Source organism: Eptesicus fuscus, chromosome 7, assembly GCF_027574615.1.
Source record: "Eptesicus fuscus isolate TK198812 chromosome 7, DD_ASM_mEF_20220401, whole genome shotgun sequence".
NCBI lineage: Eukaryota > Metazoa > Chordata > Mammalia > Chiroptera > Vespertilionidae > Eptesicus > Eptesicus fuscus.
In genome coordinates, this window is record NC_072479.1 from 91158435 (window position 1) to 91161711 (window position 3277).

Consider the following 3277-nt stretch of genomic DNA (forward strand, 5'->3'; position numbering starts at 1 on the left):
ACACTAGATGGGTCCATTACTCAGAAAAGAAACACATTTTGAGGAACAGACCAAAGACAGGACATACTATGATTTGGTTGCTGCACCTGGACCCTGACCCCCACTGGGAGTTTTTCTCAGGAACACTGACCATTCTCCAGTACCAGGAACGGGCTGAGCTGTTTGTAACATCATAGAAGATTAGCCACCTTGTTATCAGACTTTGAGCTTCTGGAGGCTGACTGCAGACTCTACCCTCCCCTTTCCATGTTACATTTGTAGCTCACAGCTGCACATACCTGTCTTCTCCCTCAGGTGTGTATATAACCAGCCAGCTGGCAAGGGGAGTCAGAGCAGATTTTTGTGGGTGACTGACTGCTTTCCCATACTGCCAGCATTATTGGAATAAACGCTCATATATGACTCAACCCTGTTTCTGCTTAATTGGCTCAAGTGGTGATAGGCAGCCCAGACCCCTTGGTTGCCCAGTTACACAACAAGTAAATAATGATTACAGTATTTTTTATATTTTTTTATTGATTTTAGAGAAGAAGGGAGAGGGAGAAATAGAAACATCAATAATGAGAGAGAATCATTGATTGACTACCTCCTGCATACTCCCTACTGAGGATCGAGCCTGCAACCCAGGCATGTGTCCCTAATCGGAATCGAACCCGGGACCCCTCCATCCACACGCCGACATTCTATCCTCTGAGCCAAACCAGCTAGGACGTGATTACAGTATTTTTTAAAGTTTATCCACGCACCACCTAAAATCATCTTGCATCCACGTGATTTGCAAACCACACTAGGGAGACCCTGGTGTACACATCTGGAGGCCTTGGGGCATCTCTCCTAGTTTTGAAAGTAGCAGATTTTATAGTCAAGGTTATACTTCCACTAGAGGCCCGGTGCATGAAATTCGTGCACGGGGGGCGGGGGGTCCCCTCAGCCCAGCCTGCACCCTCTCCAATCCAGTACCCCTTGGGGGATGTCTGACTGCCTGTTTAGGCCTGATCCTGGGGATCAGGCTTAAACCGGCAGTCGGACATCCCTGTCACAATCCTGGACCGCGGGCTCCTAATCGCTCACCTGCCTACCTGCCTGGTCACCCCCAAATACCCCCCTCTGCTGGCCTGGTTGGCCCTAACTGCCACTCCCACCAGCCTAGTCGCCCCTCACTGCCCCCCTTGCCAGCCTAATCACCCCCAACTGCCCCCCCTGCCAGCCTGGTCACCCCCAACTGCACCCCCTCCCTGCCAGCCTGGTCGCCCCTCATGGCCCCACTGCTGGCCTGGTCGCCCCATGAAGCCTGCTGTTCAGTCATTTGATCGTCCCTCACTAACCCCCCTGCTGGCCTGGTCATAGGCAGCCATCTTGTGAGTGTGTGAGGGTCAATTTACATATTAACTCTTTATTATATAGGATTACTGCATTTGAATCAACATGTTTTAGTTAACCAAGAAGTTGGTCCCCTAGACAGAGCCAATTCTCTGGTTTTGAGAATTTAGAAAATATATTGTTTCAAGGGCTATTTCAAGAGGATAGAGACTTCCTTAGGCGGCGGCCATGGCGGGACAAGAGGATCCTGTGCAGCGGGAAATTCACCAGGACTGGGCAAACCGGGAGTACATTGAAATCATCACCAGCAGCATCAAGAAAATCGTGGACTTTCTCAACTCGTTCGATATGTCTTGTCATTCAAGACTCGCAACACTAAATGAGAAATTGACAGCCCTTGAACGGAGAATAGAGTACATTGAAGCAAGGGTGACAAGAGGTGAGACCCTCACCTAGAACTGTGCCAGACTGCTGCTGAGAAGTTGCTTTACAGAACACAGGCCTACGTGGGAAAGGTCCTAGCAGCCTTCCACTCCTTCTCTCTCCTTAAAGAGCAACAGGGCTTATTCTTGTTTTTCTTTCTTCAAAAATGTGGCCTTTGGGCTCTGCCATGTTCATCTGGCAGTGTGATACGGCATGTGGGGAGAAGTCCAGGGGAACTCTTGAAAACATTAGGCATTTTACCTTTTCAGTAACATTTTGTAAAACTACTTGTCAATGTATTTGAAGCACTCAGAGCCAAAAGCCTGGGACTTTTTATTAAGGTCCTTTCTCTCTCTCTCTCTCTCTCTCTCTCTCTCTCTCTCTCTCTCTCTCAGATTTTCCTTACAGTTCTCATTGCCTCTGCCTTGATTCTATAAACAGTCTTTTCTCCTCCCTACCTTTGTTGGGAGGTAGCAGACAGTCCTGGCTGAGAGACTCATGCCCTGGCAAGGTGGCTGCCAGAGAATGTTGTTGCTAATCCACCAGTTTTTTGTCCTTCTTGGGAGGTCAAGGCCAGGTCCCCACTTGGCTTGAAGGGACATTTTCAGATTTTTCTTTCTGTCACTTGGTGTGTTTGCCTCTGATATTTCCCTAATAAACTCCTCAACTATAAAGAAGAAGAAGAAGAAGAAGAAGAAGAAGAAGAAGAAGAAGAAGAAGAAGAAGAAGAAGAAGAAGAAGAAGAAGAAGAAGAAGAAGAAGAAGATGATAGAGGAGTCCAAGCTTATTTCATGATTCCTTGTTTCCTGAAATCAGTAGCTGTGTAAGTACTGGTCTCAGCAGGGTTGTGTTTGGGGATTTATTGTCTTATCTCCATAGAGAAAACCAAAAGATCATAAGGTGGATTTGCAATTTAAAACAAGTCATTCGATAACAGTGGACATTGTGAAACTCCATTTTGAGCACAAAGGCGGGATTCCAGAGAGCACTATAAAGGGAGCCCAGAGTAAGCCAACATTTCAATCCAGAGAAGAATGGAAAGGAGAAAATTATTCTCAGCAGCCTTTCTGTGGCCTAGACTTCCATGTGAATGCAGGTTGTGTTTGGGGCAGAAATAGAATATCGGAGACCAGCTACAATTGTAAGAAATAGTAATCATGCTCTGTTAACCATGACAGTTCTGTTCTCATTAGAGAAAGCACGTTTTCACCTGGCTAGGAGTTGTACACCCTGGGACATGAGAGCTAACATCGGAATGCAGTCCATCTTCCTGTCCCAGCCTCCTGGCTGGAACAATCTAGTCCCAGAGGCACCTGATCTGTACAACTCCCAGCCCCTATTACCTGTAATCTGGTCCTGGGGTGCCTGGAGGCGCCCACCCTCTGTGACCCTCACCCGCAGCCCGCATGACTTGTAACCTGTGATGATTATCCCATGCCCACTTTCCCATACCTGTAATTCCCACTTTCCCACGTAATCTTTGTCCTTCTACACAATTTAAGCAGCTGGCTTATGGGGGACTGGAGAGCAGATT

General features: G+C 47.5%; 1 protein-coding gene across 1 annotated transcript; it reads left to right on the top strand.

The window, feature by feature from the left end:
* Positions 1 to 1535: 1535 nt before the first annotated feature.
* Positions 1536 to 2411, top strand: LOC129149692 (protein BRICK1-like). The gene has a single exon (XM_054718538.1). The coding sequence runs from the start codon at positions 1549 to 1551 to the stop codon at positions 1774 to 1776; it is 228 nt and encodes a 75-aa protein (XP_054574513.1). The 5' UTR covers positions 1536 to 1548; the 3' UTR covers positions 1777 to 2411.
* Positions 2412 to 3277: the final 866 nt, after the last annotated feature.